The sequence below is a fragment of the Thermochaetoides thermophila genome (genome assembly GCF_000221225.1).
Source record: "Thermochaetoides thermophila DSM 1495 unplaced genomic scaffold scf7180000011806, whole genome shotgun sequence".
Lineage (NCBI taxonomy): Eukaryota > Fungi > Ascomycota > Sordariomycetes > Sordariales > Chaetomiaceae > Thermochaetoides > Thermochaetoides thermophila.
Window position 1 is genome coordinate 381,101 of NW_006383023.1, and position 25,138 is coordinate 406,238.

The 25,138-nt window shown below is 54.0% G+C and overlaps 7 protein-coding genes across 7 annotated transcripts; 5 read left to right on the plus strand and 2 right to left on the minus strand.

Moving 5' to 3' along the window:
• Positions 1 to 280: 280 nt before the first annotated feature.
• On the plus strand, positions 281 to 2,900 carry CTHT_0001530 (uncharacterized protein; the record flags this gene model as incomplete). The annotated part of the gene is made up of 6 exons (XM_006690639.1): positions 281 to 386; positions 625 to 1,349; positions 1,412 to 1,447; positions 1,607 to 1,906; positions 2,027 to 2,535; positions 2,849 to 2,900. 6 exons carry the CDS (start codon positions 281 to 283, stop codon positions 2,898 to 2,900), a joined length of 1,728 nt encoding a protein of 575 aa, XP_006690702.1.
• A 17-nt stretch (positions 2,901 to 2,917) lies between these two features.
• Positions 2,918 to 9,257, minus strand: CTHT_0001540 (uncharacterized protein; the record flags this gene model as incomplete). The annotated part of the gene is made up of 14 exons (XM_006690640.1): positions 2,918 to 3,142; positions 3,211 to 3,386; positions 3,446 to 4,006; positions 4,055 to 4,355; positions 4,941 to 5,420; positions 5,476 to 5,627; positions 5,682 to 6,212; positions 6,282 to 6,388; positions 7,146 to 7,339; positions 7,416 to 8,176; positions 8,276 to 8,534; positions 8,746 to 8,763; positions 9,004 to 9,026; positions 9,107 to 9,257. 14 exons carry the CDS (start codon positions 9,255 to 9,257, stop codon positions 2,918 to 2,920), a joined length of 3,939 nt encoding a protein of 1,312 aa, XP_006690703.1.
• Positions 9,258 to 12,037: 2,780 nt separating this feature from the next.
• On the plus strand, positions 12,038 to 13,483 carry CTHT_0001550 (putative ubiquitin fusion degradation protein; the record flags this gene model as incomplete). The annotated part of the gene is made up of 1 exon (XM_006690641.1): positions 12,038 to 13,483. One exon carries the CDS (start codon positions 12,038 to 12,040, stop codon positions 13,481 to 13,483), a length of 1,446 nt encoding a protein of 481 aa, XP_006690704.1.
• Positions 13,484 to 14,227: 744 nt separating this feature from the next.
• On the plus strand, positions 14,228 to 17,761 carry CTHT_0001560 (putative ubiquitin fusion degradation protein; the record flags this gene model as incomplete). Its single annotated transcript, XM_006690642.1, has 4 exons — positions 14,228 to 14,991; positions 15,087 to 15,300; positions 15,364 to 16,763; positions 16,825 to 17,761. 4 exons carry the CDS (start codon positions 14,228 to 14,230, stop codon positions 17,759 to 17,761), a joined length of 3,315 nt encoding a protein of 1,104 aa, XP_006690705.1.
• An 896-nt stretch (positions 17,762 to 18,657) lies between these two features.
• On the plus strand, positions 18,658 to 19,956 carry CTHT_0001570 (cinnamyl-alcohol dehydrogenase-like protein; the record flags this gene model as incomplete). Its single annotated transcript, XM_006690643.1, has 4 exons — positions 18,658 to 18,679; positions 18,746 to 18,766; positions 18,885 to 19,118; positions 19,184 to 19,956. The coding sequence occupies 4 exons, from the start codon at positions 18,658 to 18,660 to the stop codon at positions 19,954 to 19,956; spliced, it is 1,050 nt and encodes a 349-aa protein (XP_006690706.1).
• A 42-nt stretch (positions 19,957 to 19,998) lies between these two features.
• On the minus strand, positions 19,999 to 21,096 carry CTHT_0001580 (uncharacterized protein; the record flags this gene model as incomplete). The annotated part of the gene is made up of 1 exon (XM_006690644.1): positions 19,999 to 21,096. One exon carries the CDS (start codon positions 21,094 to 21,096, stop codon positions 19,999 to 20,001), a length of 1,098 nt encoding a protein of 365 aa, XP_006690707.1.
• A 571-nt stretch (positions 21,097 to 21,667) lies between these two features.
• CTHT_0001590 (uncharacterized protein) lies at positions 21,668 to 24,481 on the plus strand (the record flags this gene model as incomplete). Its single annotated transcript, XM_006690645.1, has 4 exons — positions 21,668 to 21,694; positions 21,805 to 22,426; positions 22,478 to 23,913; positions 23,969 to 24,481. 4 exons carry the CDS (start codon positions 21,668 to 21,670, stop codon positions 24,479 to 24,481), a joined length of 2,598 nt encoding a protein of 865 aa, XP_006690708.1.
• Between the last annotated feature and the right edge of the window lie 657 nt (positions 24,482 to 25,138).

The following is a 25,138-nucleotide window of genomic DNA, read 5'->3' on the forward strand; positions in this document are numbered from 1 at the left end:
GCTGGATCACACTCTCTACGCCCGGGCTCAGCCCGGGCCCGCCGAGCATGACGCCCGTCAGGGCTACGACCCGTACCCCCTTGGTCTCCCAACAAAGACTAAGAAGAGCACATTACTTAAATATTTTTTAAAAAAATTGGTTGTCATCTTTGAAGTCATCTTCTCTGACTGGTTTCTTGGCCTGACTTTCTTTCCCATTTCTCTCTGCACCTCAATTATCCTTCCCCAACCGCCTTCTCCTTTTTCGTCTTCTAAAGTGCCTAGTCAACCGAGGTTAACAATGGAGACTCAAAATTCTGCCTGGCAGACCACTGTCATTTTTCGACGGCTGAGACTGCTACGGTCTAGCAGCCCTCCCCCCCACCCCCGATGGCGTCCGGGTCAGGGTTGTCGGCTTTGATCTGCCTGAACGTTGTAGCGGGGAACATCTCAGGACAGTAGTTGTATCTGGGCTTTGTGGGGAGCATGCAGCTGCTCTGGAGGCTGTTGTTGGAGGTAAGTTCTACTTTGCAGGCCAGCTCACTATATTTTCTTTTCATTTCATCCTTGTTCTTGTTGTTTTTTTCTTTTTTTTAAATATTTTTTCTTCCTTTTAGCCCGCATGTTAACTTCCCATAGTCTTAGGCGACGACGATAGTGACCCTCCCCACGGAGTCTACGCCTACACTGACCCCTTCAAGATCCAATACAAGTCAACCAACCACGGAACCAGATACAAACTTCCCACTATCTACGGCGGCATCCCCTGTGTCACTCCACGATGCGGGAAGTGCACTAGTGCCTTCCCCGAACTTCTCCTATTCCATGAGGAATGCTTCTGCCTGTATCGCGAGAAGCATCGGACGCCGGACTTCCTTGAATATCTGTGGGAGTTCGCGGCGTTCAAGCACCCCTGGCGTGGGGCGCCGCCCTTGGACTTCTTGATGCATCCTGAGATTAACAAGGGCTTGTTGAAAATTGTGGCTAACAGATGTGGCTTGTCGATCTTGATGCAGCTCACGAAAGAGCTTTTCGACAAGATCTATGGGTATTTCTCAGAAACTGAATTCTGGCGTTATTTGCGAGTCTTCCACTCCATACGCGTTATTACCTCTACCTGGAAAGCCCGCATGCGAGCATTTAGTCTACAGAACATCGTCTCCTGGGAGCGAGGGGGCAAGCTTGAGTGTGTCGATAGCAAAAATTCCAGAACTCGAAATACATACTGGAGGATAACAGTCGACCGGCATGGTATCCAAAAGATCGAGCGGCTTCTTGAGCGACCTGAGTACAGAGCGACCTACTCAGACCAGTACGCCTATGTTCTTGAGAAGGAAATGTCCATTTCCGAGGTCGAGGCTCAGATCAAGGTACCTTCACCTCCAAACCCTAGGTATTATTCGGACAGAGTCACTTAACATGTCCCCCTCAGGACGGCCAACTCCGCCTCAAACGCCCCAAAGACTGGGTTAGCCCGTTCACAGCCCGCGGGGAGAACTGCCGCTGTCATAACCCCCTTCTCTTGGGGAAAAACGACTATATTCCCCATGACTTCCTCCTCTGGGACACACCCTGTCCCCCAGCGCTCTCCGCCTGTGATGTCTGAACTGGCCTCGACAATACCAAGCACTGGGCCGCCGTCAGCAACATCAACTGCGCACTCCTCCGCGCAGTTGATCTCGCTCAGGTCAGAGGCCTAACCTTCTTCTTCGAGTGGCCCGGCTACAGACTCGTCGGCATACACGCCCACCACACCGCCAGCTCATGCGCCCTCAAGACGGCAAACACCTTCCCCTGGGAGCAGCGTGGCCGTCTCACATGGGTGTACGTCCCTGTTCCCAAGGCCGACCGCCTCATTGCTGTAGATGCTATCTCATTTCCACAAGAAATGGCAGGCATCCACGGCTCCCAGAGGACAGTCAGCCTGGTGCTGTGCTTTCGGCATGCTGGGAGCGTCCGGGTAGGGCAGTGAAATCCCGCGGAGCCGAGCTCACGCAAGACCCAACCTCTCGGCGGCCGCAGTCCCCTAACCATGATTATTGGTCAGCCCCTCGAAGGAAGGGATTTCCACTTCCTCGCTGCCTACCCTCGCCTCTCGTCCGAAGAAGACCTAACAGGTCTGTCCTTGTCCCACTCACCACACAAACTCCCCCTCCTCCCCTCGAAGTTCACCACCCTCCCCAACAACACCACCCCAGCCCTCGTCTCCGGCACCTTCTACTCCTGGGCGCCCCTGCAGAATGTTGTTTCCGCACAAGTCTTCTCCCATCCCTCAAACAACCTTGTCCAGGGTATTTTGCTCACCTACCGCGACGGCACCTCCCGTTGCGTGGGCCAATGCCGACTGCACGTCGACCCCTCCATAACTTACACCAACCCACAATCCCTCCTCTGTTTACGTAAGAAAGTCATTGTCCACACAAACCACATAGGGAGGACTGTAAAGGAGGAAGGGTGTGTGATTGAGTTTGTGGATGTGAGTGTGGCAGAGTTTAGAAGGCAGATCAGGGAGGATGGGGGGACTCTGAGGGAGAAGTATGTGGAGAAGGAAAAGAGGTGGGAGATTGCGCCTATGAAAGGGGGAAGGATGCATTTTTGGTTTAGGGAATGCGGGAGTGCAATGATTTTAGTGTTGGGAGGGATGGGGAAAGTGAGGTTTATTAGTGTGAGGGGAATGGTTCCAAGGGATGATGAGTAGGGAGGTTAGTTGAATGAGGAGGTGGAAAGGTTTGCTCGCGTGTGTGTAGACGGTTTGGGTACCTTGCCTTAGGTAATAAATCTACTGTAGATGATGCTTCATGTTGTCAGGCCATTGGGCAGCTCGAGGGAGCAATGTTTTATTATCGCAAACTCTTTGCCACAACTCTAGAACCAGCAAGAGCTACAGCAATATTTCAAGACCACTCATTCCGCAAAAGTAAGATCCCCCTCGCCTCCATCACTCCATATCAACCCCATCGCTGTCAAACCTCAACCTGAGGTACTTGCTCTGTAAAATCTCCTCCAACCTTCCTCCATCCCCGCACCAATGTGCCAAATTGATCGCTTTCGTCGCCCATTCCTTGGCTCTTTCCAGTTCCCTAGCGACATAAAAGTCCGCAGCGTGGTTGAATGCCGTTGTGGCCATCCACTCAAGCTCTTCTTCGGGCCAACAAGCTTGACTCTATGCAGACCAAGCAAAATTAGCTCCAAGTTTTCATGCAGCTGGCTCGACAAGGGGTATGGTCTCACCTCTCGCAACGCCCTGGCCTTACTGCACGCCTCATCCAGCAACTTCATCGCAAGCTCATCATCAAGCGGCAGTGTAGCTTGGAACAAACACCGAGTGTACTTGGCCAGCTTGACTGCGTCAAAGGCCTCGAGGACCCAGATCTCGTTAACCAGTTTGCGCATGATAGAGTACAACACTAGGTGGAGGAGATCAGTCAACAGCCTCGGACCAGAAACCAAGTTAGAGGGTTCATACCTTGTGCAGGAGTACGCGCTCTCAGCAGACTATCCGCCATAGCCTGAAAAGCCACAATATTCTTGCAGGGAACTGCCCTTTGTACAATACCGCCCAAATCGTCCCACTGCTTCAGCGCGATAGCCGCCTCGAAGTCGAATGCCAGCAGTGTGGCGTTCTTCCAGAGCATGTCATCCCTCGACTGTTCATCCAATTGAGCCAGGTACTCAGGCAATTCGCTATCAAAGGCCAAGACGTGCTTCCGGAGGTCGACGTAATCCTGTAGCTGCTTCTCGATATTGTCTTGGGTCCTTGCCAGAGACACCAGGGCAGACGCCGCAACGAAGTGGCAGAAGAGTGCCTTCAGGGACAGCTCCGTCCGAGACGGAATATCTTGGGGAAAGTGGTTGATGATCTTGACACAGGCTGTCAGCATCCTGACTGTACATCGTAAGTCCCATATGGTGGTGTTCTTGAGGGCAAGGTTGTAGGCATTCCTGCTGAACCATTCCAGCTCGTCCATGGTGAATAGTTTGCATCCTGGGGCGTCATCCTGCTTTTGCTTCTCAATGGCTGCCACCACTACCCACATAAGCACACACTCCAGAGGTTACTAGCAGGACGACATACCTGCTTCGAACTCCTTGCAAAGCTCTTCAACAATCGCTGCTTTATCGCCTTCCGACCTATCAATTAATAGGTTCAACAGACGTATGGTGCACCGAAACAAGGCAGGGAGGTGGACAGGGTTCGGTTGTGTATACTCGTATCTCTCCTGAAGTTTCCTCAGGGCAGATATTGCAATGGGGATATCACCGGACTTTTGCGACTCGGCTATGCAGGCGCCAAGGTAGTCAACATGGTCTGATGCTTGGCTGACTGTCTCGAGACACTTCTCAGCAAGCTCGCGGTCCTCAACTCGCATAGCGACCTTGAAGGCGAGATATGCAGTCATTGGTTCTTTCCAGCTTTGAGGTGACATTCTTTGAATGATCGCTATCGCCGTGTCCATACTGTTCCTTTTCAACGCACAGAGGAGTAACTTTCTTGGTTTGGTTAGCCTTCCTTTGTTCAGTACAGTGACGGGATAAAGCAGACCTCTCCAGCTTTGAGGTATTGACAGGGCCACAGTTTTTGAAGACCGGACTCAATGCCAATTCGCACCAGCTTTCTGCAAGCTCATACTGCCCTTGAGTGAAGTTCGATTCGAGCTTTTTCCAGAGCAGCTGCAGTCTTGTCAGCAGTATTCCTTTCAAATTTATGACACCCCTACCGCTTGTGCTGCAACAGCAGCCTCTGGGCCCAACGGGAAAGAAAATTGACTGAACACTCCCTTCACAGTCTCTATCGTATCCACAGAATCCCTTTGGTTGGTGATCATCCATATCCGCATCACTACTCCTTTCTCCATCCACCCTCGCTTATCCATCTTGCTCAACATTAACATGAAGTCATCCAACACCGTACAAGCAGCTCCTGGACTTTTTGTGTGTAGCTTGCGGATGTGATGCATTACTAGCTTAAATCCAGACTCAGATGAGGCAAAGTTCCGTATGATGTGTTGCAGCACATCCGCATATGCTTCGGCGTCGAATATTTCCGCTGGTTTCTTTTGCAGAAGCTCTAATTTTAGCAGTAAAACGACAAACTTGTTGCCATTTTCTGACTCGATAAAGTCGACGAGCTGCTTGGCTTTCTCAAAGTCCTCTGGTACGCCTGTCCCAAGTAAAGTAGTGATGAGAGCTTGTAAGATGGCTAGCCGCAGTTCAATACCTTCTCGGGAGAGTCGTTCCAGTCCAGGGCCATTGATAATCTCATTCGCTCGTTCCAACCACTTGACCGCGGTAACAAAGTCATTTTTTGAGGAAAGCGACTTTCCAATCTCGTATAGAACATCTGCCAGCTTCTCCGCGTACTCTGCAGTGAGAAAATGATGAAGTTGCATGGCTTGGGTGTACATATGCTCTGCGACATCGAGTCTGTTCTCAATCCAAGCCTGTTATCGCGTCAGCACTTAGACCCTAAGAATATTTCGGATGGGAATCACGTACCATAGCTGTCCTCATGATGAAATACTGCACCTCCAAACACCGACATTCAACAACCTCTTCTTCTGGCAACTTCTGTGCGGCATCATGTAGCCAAGTCTTGTAGTCCGCCACAACCTGTACCACCAAGCTAGCAAGTTTGCTTTCCCCAGCATCTGCGACATATCAGCACTCCTCGTCCTTTTCGATCCCGATTTATGCCAACTCACCAACACAATCCCTCAAAACCTTCAATCCCAGCTTCATCAACCTCACCACAACCCCATACCCCCCATTCTCCCTCGGCCTCGCAACCCCCAACAAAAAGAACGCCAGGACCTTCGCATGCAGATACAGCTTCTTCCTCAACTTCTCGCCCAGCCCAACCTTCTTCCTTGCAACCAACTGTCCTCCCTCTCTCTCCTCACCTTCTCTCTCTTGCCCATCTTGGCCCCCTTGGATGGCATCCTCCCTCAACAATCTAACACAAATATTCCACAACCCCGTCGCGACTGCATCAATTTCTGGGTCTCCCGATATTCCAGGAATGTAGAGCATAATCAGGGGCACGACCTTGCCATGGCGATGACGCTGGTGTTTAGCAAGCAGTTCGTGATGGTGTTGTTGGCAGTAGGCATGTAGGCGCTCGATTTGACGGAGGACATCCTGGATTAGGGAGGGTTCTTCGCCGGCGAAGGCGGGGGCGGAGTTGGGATTGGGGCAGGAGTTGGAGAGAAGGGATTTAAGTTTTGTTGCTAGGGCTGGGGTAACAGGGAATGTCAGCGCAGGAGACGGGGAAAAGGGAGAAAAGCTCAGCACATAATACACACCCACTGCATCTTCAATGCGTTTCTCGAACTTGCGCTTCTGGTCTGGGGGGCCATTGGTGCTTGTCCTCTCCGGCGGCATCACGAACTGCTGGTTTCTCGCTCGTGGACTCTTTGCAAGTTCCTCGTGTTAAGGGTAATAGAGTGACTGGGCCTGGGGCTGAGCTTTCAGGAACAGACAACGGTGAAAAAAAAAAAAAGCAAATAGCGAAATCGAAATAGAATATTTCTTCGTTTCATGAGCTGCGACCAGAATGCCCGTTCAGACACATCTGCCTGGCTGATTACCTAATGAAGCTTGATAAGTTACACGGAAGGCGCATTTTGACAAAACCAGTTTCACATCAGGAGGATGCAGGGTTCCAGGCAGATACCAAACTATGCTGTTGAACTCCAGAAATCAAGAAGCCACGACGGGCCGCGAAACAGAAAACAGATAAACTACTTCAACCCATCTGTCACCACCTTATCTTTTCATCCCGGCATCCATACTATCAAATACCAACCGTGCCCTATATAGGTACACTTGGGTGATCCATCCTATGAGCGCCAGCTCCCTGACTGCTTATGCCTGTAAAACCAACCAACGTATGTCGCGTAACGACCCATCGCGCTATGTATAACAAGATAACCCTGCATTTTGATCCCAGCAAAATCCGTCCAACGTGTTTCATCTGGCCGCCACAGTCATTATGTTTTAATCGTGTAAGCAGGTTGTGTTGAATGTACAAGCCGCAAGCCTCTTTGCTCAGCAGAATAGAGAGCCCCTTACTCTGGATCATGGGGCAAGAAGTTTCCAACGATTAGTGTAGGACTGGGATCTAAGTCAGTGGAGGCCCGCAAAAATTGATAAGAGACGAGACATACATCTTGTGCTCATCTCTGCGAATCCTAAACGAGAAGCAGCAGTTCACAACGTGGTTCACCGAGTCGTCCGGGCTTTTTAGTGAGCAGGCCGTGAGCAGCGTGTCGTGCTGCGGGTCAAAGGCGATCGTGCCAAACTCTTCCCAATATCTCACGACAGACTCCTCCGTAAGGATCTCGTGTAACGAGATCTTGCCCTGTTGTATCATCTACCGTTAGAACATTGAACGCACAACATTCCGGCCGTTTGATGTGCTGGATCTGGTTACTCACGCCTCGCAGGTCCTCAACGGGTACCCGAATAAGTTCGGCCATCTCTTTGTTGCCCCTGAAAATCTCGCCCGTCCTCCTCCAGCAGCACGCGGGGACCGCCATGCTGGCAAACACACGATCGTAATCCATCAGAGTCTTCTCGAACCACATCTCGACGAGGATCAGATCCATATCGACAAGGTCCTTCATCTTCTCCCGGAACTTTGGCCGGAACCGGTCGAGCTGTCGCAGAATCTTCTGCTTCGATGCAGGCGCCACGTGCGTGTCGAGGTAGTTCTGGAGCCGCGTGTACCCCTTAACGTAGTTGAACGGCCGCAGAAGCCCCGCCTCGTACTTGGCTTGCAGCACTTGCCGCATCCGTTCCTCCGGCGACGCGTTGCCCGACGGGTCGGCCGCCTGGAGGTAGTACTCACGCGTCTTGTCGATCGGCATCGTGCTGCCCGGACGAGAGATGGCCTTGCCCTGGTCGGCATTACCGGGCGCGAGCAAGGAACTCCCGGGTACAGCGTTGGACGGGATCATGGCGTTGTTGTTGTTGTTGTTGTTGTTGTTACTACCACTGCCAAATCCTGAAGCCGAGCCTGACTGGTTCTGGTCTTCTGATACGAGGGCGTTGTCGTCTAGCAGGCTCGTCTGCAGGAAGTCATTTAAGAGATTGAACTCGTTCGTCACCTCGGGGGCGATGACATAGTTAGGGTGCAGAGCATGCATATCGTGGTATTGGCTCTGGGAAGCCAGCCAGGCATCCGAGAAGCCGGCAACTGCGACACCGTCAGTTCGACTTCTGCCCGACGTTCCAAGGACACAGACGGGGTTTCAGAGAGAATAAGAGCGGAGAAAGCTCAAATGCATACACTGACTGAGGGTAGTGCCCAGAGCGCTGGCCGAAAAGCCCGATACGGGGGAAGGTTGCACGAGCTGGAGGGGATTATTACTCCGGCTTGCCAGAGTGGCGGCGTCAAAGGCGGCCTTCGCCGCCTGTCCCGGCCCGTTGCCCAAGGCCGCTGCGTCGAAGGAACCCGGCCTCATGCCCGTCGTGTTCGAGTTCATCGTGCTACGGGCAAGATCCGGCTGAGACGCCGCATCTTGAACAGTTGAAGGAGCTATCGCGCTCTTCGACTTCCTTGAATCATGGTCACGGGGCTCATCATGGCACAAGTGCCCAATGTTGCGCTTGATACACCTGGTACATGGCCTCTCCTATCCTCACAAAGAATCCATCGGGTCAACGTCTGTCCGAACCGGCACCAATCATAGTGATCTCTCAAGCCCAAGGCTGGTAGCCTAGTGTTCTTGGGCTTGAAGAGGGGAAGAGAGGGGGAGCACATACGAGATCGCACGTCATGTGCTGGACAAGATCAGAGTAACACGGTTAGCCACCAAAATCAAGCCAGTTCTGATGTGTCCGTCTGGTTGCCATATCCGGGCATGTAAGAGTCTGTGTGCCGCTGCTGTGGTTCTTCGCAGTGGCCATCTCAGCAGCGCCACGCCGCAAGACAACAGCTAGCAGGGCCGCTCTTCATATGGGGGAGGAGGGAAGGGTCTGATAGGAAGCCCAACGCAGCAATCTGGCACATCGGCAACTTACCGATCGGCGGCAGTAGAGGCATGCTGCAAAGAAACAAGAGCAGGTCAGCCTATGAATGCTGGCAGCGGCCAGACAGGCGGGCAGAGGTGACACATCTACTCACCATGATTCACCTTGCGCCGTTTCTTGGGAGCCCCCTTGTTGTCGTCTGTGGTCGGCGCGCGCTGATCCTTGGATTTGGTTGTCTCGTTCTCGGGTTTGGAGGCCTTGGCCTCGCTCCCTCCTGTCCGCTCCATAGCTCCAGCTGCCGTCATTGTCTAGAGGATGCGGTTCCCATTGGATCTCGAGGTTACGCAGCGGGTGTCCAATTCGTAGCTCATCTGAGCAGGGCCGACGGCTCCTCGCAGCAATTGGCAAGGAGTCGAGGGCAGTTCCGACGCAGCGGCAGTGCGTCTCTCTGTGAGCACTGCCTGTGTTTGTTGGCTCTGCCCAGCTATGTCGTTCTGCTGTTGCTCGTACCTCCTTGTTGCCGGGGCACACAACCTTAGCCACGCCTCTCCTCTAGATTACTCTGCTATTCCGTCTTGCTGGTGACTCCCACGCTCTGAGCTCGCTGTGATATTGCTGCCGCCTGCTGTCGTTCCTGTCTCGGCTGCGTGTTCGGACGCTATGTGCCGCCTGACCTCGGCTCGACTTGCTGGGTGGGATGTGCTGCTGAATGTGAAGATTTGACATGCAGCCTGGAAAGGCTACGGAATGTAAGAGTGCGCCGCAGGTTGAGGCGAGCGAGTAAGCAGACCGAGCGGACGATGTTTGTTCCAAGTTTAAAATTACTCTCCACCAAGAAACCTTCCTCCGCAACGCAACGGGACTGGATGGAAACTGGGGGATCATGCGGCGCAGGCGGGTCCGCTCGGCCGGGGTTGATGGAATTGGCGTGCTCGCGGTGGGGCTGCCCTGGCATCATGCCCCACCACCACCGAGGGGACCAGTGGGCTGGTGAAGCGATTTGGCCTCGGTGGAGCGAATTCTACACAATGGGGCCTGACCCGAACGAGTTCGACATTTGTCAAGCCCATTGTCATTGACAAAGACTTTGCGCCTTTGTCAAACTGTATCACATGCAGCAACGGTGCGATGGCCCAGATAACGCAAAACCAGGAAGTCTAACCTTTTCCCAAAGTCGCGCTTATCCCTACATTCTGGTTCAACTCCCCAAAGCTCAACGCTTAACGGAATGACGCACACAAATCGGCCAGTCATCGTGTGCGTTCCTGCCGCTTTGAGCGGGTACGCAATCCTAGGCTCGCGGCCGGTGTGAGCTTTTGACAACGCTTGTTGAGAGGCCGGAAAGCTTCCGATTCACTTGACTTGCGTCGTTACATGGTTCGTGCCGCGCATTGGTCTTAGGCTGACGAACCTTTTTCTCGGGTGGGCAGTTCCTCGGGCCGCTGCCTTTGGACCGTCTGGGCATCACCTGACGCCAGCGCTAGCTCCAAATTTTGTCGGAGACCTCCGTCCTTCTCCTGCAGCCTCAAGTGCCTCTTTTGTGTGTGATGCTTCAAATGCTTTGGATTCTCAATTGGAACAGTTATATTCAACATGTCTCTATCCTGGGAACTGGAACAGATATAGCATCCTGTAGTAAGATGATACTGTGGGGTGAGACACAAAATAACTGGGCCCCCAATGTAAATGGTGTATGCTTCTTTTGGGTGTTACGACAGGTCCGTGGAGACAACAAACTTCAGAAGATGCCTTGACTGGCAACAAGGCATGATCACGACATAGTTTGTACGTTATACACGTGCAAAACCAAAATACCTTAAAAATGATAGATAATCATCGTCTGTCGAAAACCCCCTGTCTTGGGTTCAGGCTCCATGTTAGCCCTCAATTCTGTGGTTGTAAATGAGGGTTAGGGTTCGTAGACGGTGGCCAGCACAGCTAACAATCACTGGCTCCGCAAAATCCTTGACACGACGATATAGGTGCCAACTCTTCTGAGTAACATCAATAATTCAACGAGTACTGACAGTCACATTAGTACAATTCTTCATCACTCGTCATTAGGGTTGAAGATTAGGAAGAAGTCAGACATATGTATTGTGAAGCTTCTTCAAGCGAAAGAGGGAAAAGTTCCAGGCCAAGTGCTCCTCTGTGTAAATCTCGGTTTTTTAGACTATACAAGACCTGAAATGGCGAGGAATGAACGCCATATGCAAACTGACATCTGTTTTCTAACTCCTCGAAGTTGGGCGGATAGGAGATTGCCCAGCATCAGAATTTTGTGTTGCAAGAGCTAAGATATTAACAATTCTCAAGCATCCAGGTCAAGATACCTCTTGACACCTGAATATTAACCTCCATCCTAAGCCAATTGACAGATTTTCTGATCCACAAGCTTACAAGCTGTCTTGAGTTCAAACTTTGTCTTCCGACTAACGATAGGTAACGTCGTTCAAAATTTCATACTGTGATTGTTTCATCAGTGGTAAATGATAACGCAAAACGCTTCGGCACTAGGGTCGCCCATCATGAGGATACCCATACACATCAGCAGGTTGAGATAATTACAAGACATCATGAGTCAATATACTTGTACCACATACTTCTTTGTCTGTCTGAATACAGCTTTGTCGGACATTATCTATTGCTTCAGAGGAAGGAGAGGCCGGTGGATCTGGCTTTGTTTGGTGGGTCCCTTTGGTCCCGAAGTCCCACCTCGGCATTGGCTCGCGTCCGAGCCGCATCCCTCGTGCACGTAGCAACACCGCTCACCCCCGCGCCAGCAGAACAGCCGTAACTCTCTGTTTGTGGCTGGATGCAAGAAATGAGGAACGCAGCTTTCCAGTAAACATCAAGCCTTTTCTTCGCTTGCTGACCGTGCAGGCATTGATGCAATGCCAGTACGGCTCTCTGCGCATCTTATTCTCCCACAATCAAAACACCATTCCCCGCCAATTGCCCCTTGCCTAGCTCTCCTTAGTCAAGAGCTCAAACCAGAGTCTTAAGACTCATGTGTCTCCGATTGTTTATTGAACCCACGTTTGCCTAATTTACCAGCTCTTAACTTCCTACACTCGCTCCCACGATGCCGCCGCCGAATACCCCAGAGGAGGGAGTCACAGCGCCATCAACTCGCCCAGCCTCTCCGCTGCAAGCCTTTGCCCCATCCCCGCACCCCAACGCGGCGAACGGCTGCGCGACACCTGGAGACTTCGGGCTGCTCGAGATCGACTACCAGGCTCTCGAATATGTCGGACCGGTTGACGAAACTCTTTTGTGCCCAGTCTGCAGGACTCCTTTCCACGCTCCCATCACGACTTCTTGCGGTCACACCTTCTGTGCCGACTGCATCAACCGCGCCCTCGAGATCCAGCCCGTGTGCCCGATTGACCGGCGTCCGCTCAATAAGGCTCGCGATTACCACACGCTTCCTCTGATCGTTAAGGACCAGCTGGATCGGCTCAAGGTCAAGTGTCCGAACCGCGGTTGCGACTACGAATGCTCGCGCGATCTTCTCGAAGGTCACTACGAGCGCCATTGCGAGTTCACACTAGTTCCCTGCCCAGACCCCCAGTGCAACAAGAGGATTGCTCGTCGCGACGCGCTACCTGAGAACGGGTGCATGCACCAAGAGGTGCCGTGTGAATACTGCGACAAGATTGTGCTGGTTTCAGAGCTTGAGGCTCACTACGATACCGACTGTACCGGTGCCACGTCTGACTGCCCTCAGTGTCAAGGAGTCGTTTTACGTCCTCTGTTGGAGATGCATAAAGCTCAGGTTTGCCCCGAAGGGGAGACTAATTGCAAGTGGCGCGCAGCGGGTTGCAAGGTCTCCGGCAAGCGCCGGGTTGTTCAAGAGCATGAGCAAGAAGGATGCATGTTCGAGGCTGTCGGTCGCCTCATGGAACAGCGGGCTGAGGATATGAAAATGATGCAGGACCTTAACAGCCGGGTCCAACTTTTGGAACTCCGCCATCGCCGTCGCCGTGACCGTAGGTCAGACATGGCTGGCGCGCAAGTTGTCGACTCCCCTGCTGGAGCAATGGCTGCGTTTTCCGAGTTCGACGTGCTTCCCCCTATTGCGGAGAACAACACTCTGGCAGCAGCATCTGCCGAAGACTACATGCTCGCTCAATTCGAGCGTATGGAGGCCCAGATGGATGATCTCCGCAAGAGCCTGCTTGACGTCGACGCCCACCAGTCCCTTAGCCTCCTGCAACAGTCGGCCGCCATTAATGAGCAACTGGCCGAGCTTTCTGCAAAGATCGGCGTCCTCACGTTGCAGACTAACTGGCTGCTTAACATCACCCGGCACATGCAGCAGCGCTCGAACAGCTCTTCGGGATCATCAGGCGGCTCAGGGTCTTCAGGCCCTCACAACTCGTCCGACTCTCGCGGAGGTAGAGATGGTAACAACAGTCGAAATCTTCCCAGGAGGGGCGCGTCTTCCTCCGATAGTGGAGGACTGCCACGCCATTTAGCCGACCGTCGTGGGAGTGTTGGCAGAGGAGAAAACCCCCCACGGCTGTGACATGGTAATACCTACCTATGGGCTTGTTTGTTTTTTTGGGACCATATTATTCTCGGAGTTATGAGCGGGCGTGCTGTGGGATAGAGCGGGAAACGGGCTTCATTGCTGTATGGAAAAACGGGCGTTGGACGGGGCTCAGGCATGACGGCGGCACCATGACGGATGATGCCTACCTCCGGGTAGCCTACAATGATCGATTGTATGGGATTAATGGAATTCTGAAGATGCTCAAATGGAGACAAATGACCATCAGCTATAATAACTGAAGATCAAATCCAATCACAACGCAATCTGGTCCGAAGCCGTCTCTGTGTTGGCTCTGTTTGGACATTGTTGGCGTGACGAGGTCAAGCCGCCCCGCGGGTGCCTGTGTAGCCTCTTATCGATAAGAACCCTTACCAGGGTTCGTGACAAGCCGCGCTCTGTTGCCTGGACCAAGCCAGCGAATGCAGCCCCGCCATCCCGCGAGCTCACCACGCCAAAGCCCAGACACCTCTTGGGCCTCTTGGAGCTTCGGCATCGATCACCCGTTTGGCTTCCATTGCCTTCAGTCGGTTTCCAGTTCACATATCACCTGGGCATCTTCCAGTTAATATTTCCCTTTGTTCTTTCTTCCCGTGACTGAGACCGCGATCCATATCGACGACTTTCCCCCACGGCCTGACCCAACGGCTTGCCAAGTACCTGTTACTAATCATCAATTAGCTCGGCCTCGCTCCCGCACGTCGTTGACGTCCGCATAACATGGATCCAAGCCGACCACCGGCATCTGTGCCGGATGCCCCCGACAAGGAGACAATGGAACAAATTCGCCTGAGGAGGTTGGCCAGACTTGGTGGCCCTCCTCCTTCGGGTTCCTCACCAGGTTCGCCGCGCAGCGGGACTCCGTTAAATGCCGGACTTAGCGCAGCGAAGCCTTCGGATGATAAGACGGGCGGCGGCAACGGCGATGTTACGAAGCCCTCAGCTGCCCCGACCGAAAAGCACGCCCAAATCAGTATTACCCCTGCCCCTGCGGCATCCTCGCCGAGCTCAACAGGTAGTATGGACAGCCACCAGTCTCGACCAAAACGACGAGCATCAGAGGTTGATGGGTTAGCAGCAACAACGCCCCCGCGCAAGCAGACTCCTCGCGAGGAATCCTTCGAGGATTATTCCGACCGCATCCTCTCGACCATCTTTCGCGTGTCCGTCGATCCGAACAAGACGGCCGACGGCCATGGCCACAAGCTCATCTTCCTCTCCAACTTGAGCCAGGAGCTTGCCGACGAGGGCGCTCCGCTCAAGCTGTCGGTCGAGAGGATAGAGCAAGCCATCGTTGAGGGCGCCTCGTCCATTCCACATAACCGGCCCCTATTTGATTACCTTCTTCCTTGCTGGAAGCGTGTGAACCGCGCGCTCAAGCTGCTCCGTGGCCCTGCGCCTGAGAAGGAGGCTATGCTCAAAGAAGCCCGGCGGTTGTGCTTCAGCAACTGCATCTTTGCCTTGACTATGCCGGAGCTGTTTAGGTATGCCATTAACCCGTATGCTCCGGAGGAAGCGCAAACCCTTTCCCCTCTTCTCGTCTTCGCGGTTGGTTAATCATTTGTGTGTAAACGTACAGCCGCGAGCCGAACCCCCAGCATGATACGCTGGTTCCTTACCTACTGCGCGATCTCGATAGCGACGACGGCTTGGACCTGGACTTTATCAGCGAAGCTGTTACCCGCATGCCTGAAGACGACACGGTTGCGCCGCTGTTCACCACTGCTATGGTCGACATTAGCCAGAAGCTCTCTACGATGAGCATGAATGATGATTACAAACCTTATGTTAATGTAAGTCCTTCTCTAGGTGTGTCCCAGGGGTTGTTTCGATTTTCGGATTGTTAATCTTCGCAGGCCCTGTTGAAATATTCCAAGTTCCCCGCTCTGCTCAATGCGCTGGCAGAGCACCCTTGCTTCCAGATGGCGCAATCAGCCCCGAATATCGAGAGAGACACGATTCTTGGCCCCTTCTTCAGGATATCGCCCTTACAACCGGAAGTGACTACTGTCTACTTCGCCAGCCCCCGGACCATGGACAAGGGCCGTATCCAGACCTCCCAGAATGCTCTGCAGATGACCCTTGCGGCGCACCAGAATGACCTCAAAGATATCATCAATGCTTTTATTCGGGCAAGCCCGCAGACGCGTAACAAGACGTTGGACTGGTTCGCCTACATCATGAACGTCAACCACAAGCGCCGTGCCATGCAGGTTGACCCGCGCGAGGTGGCGTCGGACGGGTTCATGATGAACGTAACCGTCATTCTCGACATCCTTTGCGAGCCGTTTATGGACAGCACCTTCTCCAAGGTTGGCCGTATTGACATCGACTACTTCCGGAAGAACCCCCGGGTCGATATCAAGGACGAGACCAAGCTTAATGCGGACCAGGCACGGTCCGATGCTTTCTACGCCCAAAAGCTCGAGGGAGAGACCAACTTCATCACAGAGGTCTTCTTCCTTACCCTTGCAGCCCACCACTATGGCAGTGAGGCGACCAATTCGAAGCTCAAAAACCTTGAGCGCGATATTAAGTATTACGAGAAGAATATCGCCCTGATGGAGGCCGAGCGCCCCAAGTTGCTGAGCCGACCTCATGAACTCCGACGGCTTGACGAGGCGCTTAAGCGGCACCAGACCGTGCTGGATCGTGCACTTGCCCTGAAGTACTCTATAGAAGGCGTGCTACTGGAGCAGAAGATGCAAAGCCGGTCTCTGCAGTTCATGCGCTATGTGACCGTCTGGCTGCTTCGGGTTGCCAGCCAGACTGATTACACGCCGGACAAGCAACTTGTTCTCCCGCTACCCAAAGATCAGCCGGAAGCATTCCGTTGTCTCCCCGAATATGCACTCCAGGACATTGTGGACAATTTCAAGTTTGTCTTCCGGTACATCCCGCAAATCATCCTATCGGCCGTTGGTGATGAGATGATCGCGCTGTGCATCACCTTCCTGGAGTCGTCCGAGTACATCAAGAACCCGTATCTCAAGTCTTCCCTCGTGACATTGTTGTCTCACGGGACATGGCCGACGTATCACCTTAAGAAGGGCGTCCTGGGCGACCTGCTGATCAGCTCCAAGTTCGCGAACGACTACCTGCTCCATGCGATCATGAAGTTCTACATTGAGTGCGAGCAGACGGGCGTTTCGTCGCAGTTTTATGACAAGTTTAATATTCGCTATGAGATCTTCCAGGTTATTAAGTGCGTCTGGGTCAATGACCTGTACCGGCACCAGCTGGTTGAGTCGAGCAAGTACGTATTCTCTGAGTTTAGAGTCAATTTCAATTTTTTTTTTTTTTGCTAACATGAACAGGACCAACCGATCGTTCTTCGTCCGCTTTGTCAACCTGCTGCTGAACGACGCCACATACGTGCTGGACGAGGGCCTGAGCAAGTTCCCCAAGATCCACGACCTGCAGGTCAAGCTGAAGGACCCGAACCTGCCCTCGCAAGACCGTGAAAAAGCCGAGGAAGACCTGCGCACCGCCGAGGCCCAAGCAACGTCTTACATGCAGCTCGCCAACGAAACTGTCGGCATGATGAAGCTCTTCACGACAACCATCACTGACTCCTTCACCATGCCCGAGATTGTGCACCGCCTGGCCGGCATGCTCGACTACAACCTCGACATCTTGACCGGCCCCAAGTCCAAGACACTCAAGGTCGAGAACCCCGAAAAATACTTCTTCAACCCGAAGACCCTGCTCCCCGAGCTCGTCGACATCTACCTCAACTTGCGCAAGAGCACCGCTTTCATCGAGGCCGTTGCCGCAGACGGCCGCTCGTACAGCCCCACTACCATGGAAACCACTGCGCGGATTCTCTCCAGCAAGGGCCTCAAGCCGCCGGAGGACTTACAAGCCTGGCATGAGCTCTCTGAACAGATCTACCAAGCCAAGTTGAGCCTCGACCAGGCCGACATGGACTTTGATGACGCGCCTCCCGAGTTCGAGGACCCGATTATGGGTATTATCATGGACGACCCTGTTATTCTGCCGTCGAGGCACGTGGTCGATCGCTCGACCATCGTGCAGCACTTGCTGAGCGATCCAAAAGATCCCTATACACGGCAGCCAATGACGGTGGATGACATTGTGCCGGATGATGAGCTGAGGGAGAGGATTCGGAAATGGAAGGAGGAGAAGCGCAGGGAGAGGCAAAGGGAAAGGGAAAGGAAGGAACGGGAGGTGGAGGGTGATGAGGGAGGGCATAAGGGGGGACAAGCGGATAAGATGGATTTGGGGGAGTGATTCCCTCGATAACTTATGATAAGGGGGAATACATTAGCTTGGGTTTGGGGGGGAGGGGGGGAATTGTTGGGTGTTCTGTAGGGTTCTTGTCAATTATGGTCGGCTGGGTGGGAGGGGTATAAGGCGTGCGTGTACTTAGCCATTCGATTACTCAGGTAGTTTACTCCGGACGATTTCTGCTCTGACCAGGGTTGATAGGATACGGATGACATGAGAGCACAGCACACAACAACAGAGATTACATTGTTGTTCTTCGAATTGGTCCCGTAATTACTCCTATATAGTGCCACTGGAGTCAGAGCTTGTTGAATAAAAGTATCGGTTTCGTTCTTTCAAAAACTCTCGTCTTTGTTAGCTGTAGTTCGGGTGACACAACGTCGACATGATATTGCAACATAGTATCTTAATCTGTTTATCCGGATCGGAGTCTAACTAACCCCTTATCTCCGAACGCCCCCGGAATGGAAAACTTTACCAGTATGTCGCGAAATGTAGCAATGGCGCGAGAGACGTGCTGCATTGCGAATCTTGCACCTGCCCCTGACCGGGAACCACATTGACCTTCATCTACTATACGGTGTAATTTTACATTATTATTGATACTGATTTTAAACGCGATTCGGTGTAACAGGGAGTAGGAGAACGATGTTCAAGACAATCCGGGTGTAAGGCGCGGGGCTCCACTGGGTTGGTTGCGAGGACAGTGAGGGGGAGGGGTTGATGCGGGGGTGGGGGGGGGGTAATCCTCTTCATGATTAAGAGGAGAAATATTTAAACAACTGTCCCGGAATTGAAGCATACGTTGCGCATTCGGAAATCAGAAGTTCCTATTATTTGAGATCGACAATTGCTACGATCGTGTCCTTCGAGAAAATACGGGGAAGAGCAAAAGAAAAATGACCAAGGTTCTTCTGACAGGTGAGCTCAATTGCTCTCGCAACACACTGAACGCTTGAAGGACAAATGCTAACGCGTATTAAACAGGCGGCTCAGGTTTCATCGCTGGTATGTATCACACCAGTTACCGCCATATTTCATTCCAGATGATCGTACAGAATACCGGCTATCATCTCACCCGTCATCTATCCAAGCGTTGCAAGGCCCTCCCGCTAACCATCCCCAGCCCACATCCTCGACCAGCTCCTTTCCAAGGGCCATACTGTGGTCACGACCGTCCGCTCCGAGGACAAGGCAGCGCGCATCCGGGCCGCATATCCTGAGCAATCTGCCTCTGGCGCGCTAACGGTCGCCATCGTGTCCGACATTGCGCAACCCAACGCCTTCGACGAGGTCGTGGCCGCTCATTCCGATGTCGAAGTCGTCTTGCACACCGCGTCGCCTTTTCATTTCAAGTTCAGTACGTCCCCTTTCCTCCCAACAATCTCCTTAAGCGGATTGTATGTATGCTGATTCTGTGAGCAGAGGACCCCCAAAAAGAATTAATCTCCCCTGCGGTCAACGGCACGACCGGCATCCTCAGCGCCATCACCCGCTTCGCCCCCTCCGTCCGCCGCGTCGTCATCACCTCCTCCTTCGCAGCCATCATCGACGAAGCGAAAGTCACCGACCCTTCTCACACCTTCACCGAAGTCTCCTGGAACCCTGTCACCCTCGCCGACATCCACAACTCCCCTGCGACCGCCTACCGCGCAAGCAAGACTCTTGCCGAGAAGGCTGCGTGGGACTTCGTGAACTCAGGTGAGGGCAAAGGGAAGTTTGATCTCGTCACAATCAACCCGCCTATGGTGTTTGGTCCGCTTGCCAAAGCGCAGTATGTCTCTAGTCCCGAGGCGGTGAACACGAGTAACGAAAGGATTGTGGATCTGGTCAAGGGGAGGTGGAAGACGAATGGAACGCCGGCGACGGGGGCAGCGATTATTTGGGTGGATGTGAGGGATGTGGCGAGGGCGCATGTTAAGGCGGGGCTGGAGTTGGGGGAGGAGGTGAGCGGGAAGCGGCTGTTTGTAGTAAGTGGGGAGTTTAGTAATGCGGAGATTGCGCGGGTGGTGAAGAAGAGGTTTCCGGAGTTTGAGGGGGTCGTGCCGGATGAGGAGGGACTGAAGACCGGAGAGATCCCGCCGGAGGATAAGAGGTTTAGGTGGGATAATAGCGCGACTAGGAGACTGCTCGGATTTGAGTGGATTGGGTTGGAGGAGAGTATTGTTGATGCTGTGGAGAGTATTAAGGCGTTGTAAGGTTTGAGGAGTGGCTGATTAGATATCAATGGATAGGTATGCTCAAGCTTTGCCTGCTTGGATCGCTTTGATGCTTTGCAGGATGCCTGCCTTCCATTCGTCATACTTCTTGAGCTTGACTTCGCTTAAGAAGTCGTATCTCTCCTGGAACATGGTGTCAGGCTTGCGGATCTTGATGGTCTCTTCCCTTTCCTCTTCACCATGTTCTTCCCCTTCTTCCACATCCCGCCTTTCACCTTGGTCCAATAAATCTTTCACACCACCAACCCAGTCCATTTCATACCATCCCTTCTCATGGCCTTTGAGAAGAGTCGCATCAAGGTCCTTCCCCTTAATCTCACGCCATCCGTCCTCCCAGGCCTCTACAGGCAGGTCAAGCTCATCCCGAGCCCTGGCGAGAGCGTCCAAGATCTGCTTGCTGATTTTGATGTACTGATCTCGTCCCAAGTTGCTCCCCGCTAAGACTACCCTCCTCCACACGTACATGTACAGCGCACCAAGGACAGCAGGCATCCTAGCTAGTACCCAGTCGTCCTCAGTCCGCTTGCCATGGGGACCGACGATCGAATCAAGTGCCGCTGCAACGATGGGCCCTATCCGGGCTGGGCCGATTCGTGAAAGCAGAAACCGTAGCGTAGGACGCATCCACCTCGGAAGGACATCACTCCCAGCCGCAGACCGTTTCTTCACCGGACTCACTCCAAGCGGACGGGCTTTACTTGGACTCCCAGTCTCAGCTACCCTTGTCTTCTTCGCCAACGGCGACTGCGCCTGCAACTCCCGCTCCCTTTGATACTCCTGCTGCTCACGCAGCTTAGCACTCGGCGTCCTAACGCGCCCTGGCGTCACGCTACCCGCAGGCAGGACATTGTCCAACAAGTTATACAGACGCTTGTAGTTGCGGGGTCCTATTGGGGGACGGGGCTGGATGGGCGGCAGGTTGAGTGAGGTCTTGAGGCGCTCGCAGGCGATGTGGGCGCAGGCATAAGGCCGGGCGACTTCCTCGTCGGGTTTGAGTGTGGCAGCGCGGTGGCGGGATTGGGCTAGAAGGGAGCTGGCTAGATCGAGGAGTTGTTGTGGGAGGGGGCCCGTGTGGGTTGGTATGAGGGAGAAGAGGGTTTGTTCGAGAGAGCGGTTCATGATGGGGGTGCCTTTTGTGTTTTGTGTTGACTATGACATGAGGATGATTGTTGTGATCACGAATAAGAAGGCTTGCGTGATGACCTGGAAAAATCTTTCCCTTCAAATTGAAGATAGAATTGAATTCAAAACAAAATGAAATCCGATGGACGTAAGTGATTGCCATACAATTGCTGAGCCGGCTTTCACAACCTGAGTCTGACAGCCTGAGATCCATCTGACAGCTGCCACGACGCGCCAAGACACGGTCCGGAATCAGCGCTCTCAACGCCAAGTCACGTGTAGAGCTGGGGGCAAGGCTGGGGCAGGTGGGGCGGGTGGCCAAAGGCGGCATGGTTTTCGCCAAGGCCGAGAATCATCCGCCAATCCACTTTCTTCCCCAACATTCGCTGGCGGACCTTGCATCATCCGGCGCCGCCTGCTGAGTGCTCAGTGCTGGCTCTGCCGCTCTGCCACGCAGACCAGACCAAGAAACATCTACTCCTGTCACCATTCCGTCTCTCACCATATTCGAAAAGCAGACGCAGCCTGCAACCCACACTCCCGCACGGCGCGGGACCCCAACTCTATGATGGCTTTCCACGCAAGTGGGCTGCCGGTGAGTAGTTGTCTTTTTGCCTTTTTGTCTTTTTTCCTTCCCTTCGTCCCGCCGCCCGGCTGCCGTTTGCCGTTTGGGTGATCGCCCAACGCTGACCACTTCCCTCGTAGAGCATTGCATCAGCGACCTCGGACCTGTGGCCATCACTCGCCAACACGCTGGCCATCCCCTTCAGAGGCCCAAAATGCAGCTCGCCAGCCCCCAGCAAGCATCTTAACTCGGCGAATGCCCCTCCCGCCGCTGCCGCCCCCGTCGTCGCCGCTGCCGGCCTGGTCGAAGCGGCCGTGAGATCTCATCTTCCTGACTTCCTCCGCGACGCCCCTGTCCCGACCCCGCGCTTCCTCGACCGCGGTCTAGCGAACGCTAGCCCGGTCAACATCTTCTCGGAAATCTCCCACATGTCGTCCCGCTCTCTCGCCATGGCGAACCCGCTGTTCCGTCGGTCGTATGCGGCTCTGATGTCCCGTCCGCTGTCGACGCTGCCCGGCTGCCGCTACATGAGCACCTACCAGCCCAGTCGCATGCAGCAGTTCTCTTGGATCCAGCCCCTGAGTGTCTCTCGCAACGTCCAGCGCCGTTCCCTGCACCACGGCGGCATCCCGCGCGACCTCCTGGCCGCCCGTGAGGCCGCGGCGAACCGCAACCCGAACAGCGCTTCGGCTCAGGCGTCGTTCTACCAGCTCCTCCTCAAGGCTAATCTCCCTGCCATTGTCGTCGAACGTTATCAGACCGGTGCGTAACACACTCGAAACTCTCTCGCTCCGTCGCATGCTGACAAATCAGGCCGCTTTGCCACCAACGAGGCGACCGATGAGGCTTATCGTCAGGCTCTGGCTATGCTCAACGCTTCTGCTGGTTCCGGTACTGGTGCTACGGTTGATTCGAATGCTTATGGCTCCGGTCTGAGCCCCAGCACGCTCCAGGCCGTCGGTCAAGCGGTCGCGGCTCATCGCACCGGTGGCAACACGGCCTTCTCGGCCCAGGCTCCCAATGGCACGAAGAGCGGTCCGCTGCACGTCATCGTCGACGAGACTACCGGTTCAGCCTTGCTTCGGTGGATCAAGTTCTTCCTGTGGTTCGGTCTCTGCGCGTACATCAGCATGGTCGTCATCACCATGGTCGTCGAGGGCTTGTCCAGCATCAAGCGTCCTGGCGCTAAGCTGACCGACATCGAGGCCAAGGCTGAGCACCAGAAGGCCCGCTTCTCTGACGTGCACGGCTGCGACGAGGCTAAGGAAGAGCTTCAGGAGCTTGTTGAGTTCCTCAAGAACCCCGAGAAGTTCAGCGCCCTGGGCGGCAAGCTGCCCAAGGGCGTCCTGCTCGTCGGTCCTCCCGGTACTGGCAAGACCCTTCTGGCTCGTGCTGTCGCTGGTGAAGCTGGTGTTCCCTTCTTCTTCATGTCCGGTTCTGAGTTCGACGAGATTTACGTCGGCGTTGGCGCTAAGCGCGTTCGTGAGCTCTTCCAGGCGGCAAAGGCCAAGGCTCCTTCGATCGTTTTCATCGACGAGCTGGACGCCATCGGCGGCCGCCGCAACTCCCGCGATGCTACCTACGTCCGCCAGACGCTGAACCAGCTGCTCACCGAACTCGACGGTTTCGCCCAGAACAGCGGTGTCATCATCCTGGCTGCCACCAACTTCCCCGAGTCTCTGGATAAGGCGCTTACCCGTCCTGGTCGTTTCGATCGTCAGGTCGTTGTGCCCCTGCCCGACGTGCGCGGTCGCATTGCCATCCTGAAGCACCACGCCAGCAAGATCAAGATGGGCAAGGACGTTAACCTCGAGCACATCGCCCAGCGCACGCCCGGTCTCTCTGGTGCCGAGCTGGAGAACATTGTCAACCAGGCTGCGATCTACGCGAGCAAGAACAAGGCCAATGCTGTCACGCAGGCGCACTTTGAGTGGGCCAAAGACAAGGTCATCATGGGCGCCGAGCGCAAGAGCATGGTCATTACCGCTAAGGAGAAGGAGATGACGGCCTACCATGAGGCCGGTCACGCTCTCGTCGCCTACTACTCGAAGGATACCTCCGGCCAGCTCTACAAGGTGACTGTCCTGCCGCGTGGTAGGTCGCTGGGTCATACGGCTTTCTTACCTGAGATGGATAAGTATGCCTGGTCGGTCAAGGATTATCTTGGTTTGATCGATCGTGCTATGGGCGGCAAGGTCGCTGAGGAGATTGTTTATGGTCATGATCTTGTGACCTCTGGTGTCAGCGCTGTAAGTCTCCTCACAGCTCTCATGTCAAGAGCGTATACTAACCAACACGCTGCAGGACCTCGACCAAGCAACCCGCACCGCCTGGAACATGGTCGCGCGCCTAGGCATGTCCCAGCGCCTGGGACCCGTCGAGTACCTCCGCAACTACAACTCCCTCTCCTCCGAGACCCGCGCCATGGTCGAGGCCGAGGTGAAGCGTGTCCTGGATGAATCGTACGCCCGCGCCCGCGCCCTCCTGCTTGAGCACCGCAAGGAGCTGGACCTGCTCGCCAAGGCCCTGGTCGAGTACGAGACGCTGGATCGCAGCGAGGTGGAGAAGGTTATTCGCGGCGAGAAGCTCGAGGGACGCATCCCTGTCCCCCCTGGCCCGATGAGTGTGCCCAAGCCGGATGAGTCCGAGTCGGTTAAGCCTGGGCTGGGGGGCATTATTCCCATCCCGGGGAAGGGCGCGGGGAATGGAAGCGGGAATCCCCCGCCCGCGCCGCCCCCGCCTGCTCCGGCGAGGGAGGGCACGGAGGAGAGTAAGAGGATAATGGAGGAGGGGGAGGATGGAAGGATAGATGAGTGAGATTTAGAGGAGGGTAGATTGATTGGTTGGTTGGTAAGGAGCGCTAAGTCTGTCGAAGATACTGCTGTGTAACCACAGTGGTCCCAAGACAGACGAAAAACGGCGCCGCGCCTTCAGGCGAGACTGGAACGATAAGGAACTCCGGGTGACGGCATGGTTGGCACTGCGGCGTTAACATGGGATGGATGGACGGATGGATGAATGTGTTTCTGGTTTTCTCTTGTTTTCTCATCATCGATGGATGGATGGATTCATCATCAGTCATATCATGCAAACGTCTGTCTCACATCTCTCATCTCTCTCTGTCTGTCTTCATCGTACATTTTAAAGACTACTCAACTATTCACACATCACATCAAAGCTCGGAGTCTGTATACCTCCTCGGCGGTGTAAAAAAAAATTTTTTTTTCGCTTGTTGTTACAAGTTCTTGTGTTATGTTGACTCTGCGATATTTGGAAGAATGGAATAGGAGAAAAGATACATGGAAGAGAGAGAGGTCTGGGAGAGGGAGGGGAAGGTAGATGGATGAATGGATAGGGTGGATGGGTGAATATATATATCTCTGCTACGCATCATAAACCATCAATTCTTCTCAATTAGTATTCCTGATGTGCATAAAGAAACTTATCGTAGTGTTAAGTACGCAACCCCCATCT